This window comes from Rhagoletis zephyria, unplaced genomic scaffold, assembly GCF_001687245.7.
Source record: "Rhagoletis zephyria isolate East Lansing unplaced genomic scaffold, Rhagoletis_zephyria_1.1 Rzeph_scaffold_02247, whole genome shotgun sequence".
NCBI lineage: Eukaryota > Metazoa > Arthropoda > Insecta > Diptera > Tephritidae > Rhagoletis > Rhagoletis zephyria.
In genome coordinates, this window is record NW_016159331.1 from 13,889 (window position 1) to 16,028 (window position 2,140).

Below are 2,140 nucleotides of genomic sequence, written 5' to 3' on the forward strand. Positions count from 1 at the left end.
TTTTTTTTTTTTTTTAATTCGAGATTTGGTGGTATTGTGCATTTGTTCCCAAGATTTTTTTCTTGAGCCAACTTCTTTAACTTCACGCTTACCGGGCCATTACACAATCAATTTTCCCCTTTAAATTTTCAATACTTTCACACTTTCACTAACACACTCTTATGCAGCGCTTTTGCTGCATTTAAAATGCAACATTTAGCACTTTCGGACATAAAATTTCAAAAAGCGTTCATGCTATCGCATTTAGCAAATGTACATTTACGCGAGTTCGAAATCGTATGCTTTTGACAAACAGCCGTGTTCCATTCGCTTATTCAGATCCGTATCTATTCCGATAAATTCTCACGCAGAAGATAATGTGCAAAGAACCCTACTGAAAAGGAAAAAAACAAATTTTAAACCAAAAATTCAATACAAAAACTTGAATTGTTTTAACCATAACCGAACATTTGTTTGTGTATATATTTATTTGTCGGTCCTGTCAATTAAAATTTCCTCATTTAATTAGGAAACAAAACAAACAGAGTTGTTCACAAATTGGACCAGATTTCTATCAGCATCACATCGATATCGAATTTGCGTAAATTTCTTTATCCAAATAATGTAAAATAATAAACACAGTATACCAGTAGAAAAGGTTTTTGTTTTTGGAGCTGTTTCGTGGTGAAAGTCCTTTATGGGGACCAAATTTCCCCACAAGAAATTGAGCGCATGGTTGCTTTTGCGGCCCAAAAGAATGAATATTAGAAAACATTTAAAAAAAGTCTAAGGTAATACATTTATATGCAACTAAAAATAATCACAATAATTTGCACTTATGACTTAATGTGATAATCATGTGTAAAAACTCTTTTCAACTATTATTTTTCACAAAATAATTTTGCGGATTAGTTTGCTCTGAGCGCTTGTGTTGTTTACCAAGAAAATGCAGCGCTGTTGGTTTTTAGTTCTGTATCGCATCGCGGTGAGTTTCGATTTCTTGGTAATTCGGTTTGTGAAATGGTAAACAAATTATTGAAATTTATTTATTTGATGTGTATAAGATTTCATTAATGCATATTTTTGTATTTTCAGACTATTAATTACAAGCACAGCATCATCAACGGTGATTGCAAGAACTACTGCAATCCCTGCGGTTTTTCCTCTTGGTAAATGCGTTCTGGTCGTGACCAAGGGTGGTCTCCCAAATCGGCTGGGAATAAGGTTAGTCATTTTAAATTTTATATCTTTGTTCGTCGACATTATATGACATGTCATCATTGCAGGCTATTGTTGCAGAACAAAACGCCGCAACCACTGCTGTGGTAAATATGTTCCAGCAGAGCTGCCCACCCCGTCGGTGTAATGATTTCGATAGCTGAACAAACGCCATCTCCTGGGCATTCCCACAGCTTGCCGACACTAGCTATTATATCACGTGTGAATGCAACTGCGGCTTAATCAAAGGGCTGTTATCTACTTGTGGCGCCAGTATGGGACAAAGCTTTCTGGATTCCTGCTCTTCGACGAATAGTAGTGGACAAGCCTTTTCACATACCAAACCTAACAGAGAATTTGATCGACCTGCAGACAAATCGGCCTCCACCGGGTGTAGACAACTTAAAGTTGGCGGTTTGGAAGGTTCGGGCTGGGAAAAGCTTATAGAAGGTTGGAGTAGCGCAGAGGTAAAGCTTCTGGAATCATCATGGAGAGAGTCGACACTTAAGACCTACCGGCAGGCATGGTCAAGATGGTGTAACTGGGCTCACAAAAATAAAGTTTTGGTGGATAATCCAGAGGCACACTCAGTGGCGAAGTACCTGTGCCATCTTTACGAGACTATACAACTAGCTCCAAAATCGATAGCACTTAACAGGTCTGTGGTTGTAAATTTTTCAAACCCTCTTCGCTCGGAAGAACTCTCATCTCATCCGCTAATAAAAAGAGTTCTAAGAGGCATATTCGCCGCTAATCCGTCTACTAAGAAGCCAATTACCTGGGAAATAGAAGATTTGATTAATTATTTACGCACTTATGAAGTTAATAAAAATAGTATATTTGCCGTGTCTAGACACACTTCCATCCTATTGCTACTGGCATCTGGTAGAAGAGTACATGACTTAACACTATTGACTATAAATGACGGAGCTTTTGAGGACAA

General features: G+C 37.8%; 1 protein-coding gene and 1 long non-coding RNA gene across 2 annotated transcripts in view; both read left to right on the plus strand.

Annotated features, from left to right (window-relative positions):
- Nucleotides 1–936: 936 nt before the first annotated feature.
- On the plus strand, nucleotides 937–1,436 carry LOC108366380 (uncharacterized). The gene is made up of 3 exons (XR_001848076.1): nucleotides 937–1,002; nucleotides 1,075–1,203; nucleotides 1,266–1,436. It is a non-coding gene; the product is annotated as an uncharacterized LOC108366380 (long non-coding RNA).
- Nucleotides 1,437–1,446: 10 nt separating this feature from the next.
- LOC108366379 (uncharacterized) overlaps nucleotides 1,447–2,140 on the plus strand; it is a 7,214-nt gene continuing 6,520 nt past the window's right edge. The window contains exon 1 of the mRNA XM_017620782.1: nucleotides 1,447–2,140. Coding sequence (XP_017476271.1) covers nucleotides 1,473–2,140 — 668 coding nt within the window. The 5' untranslated portion in view covers nucleotides 1,447–1,472.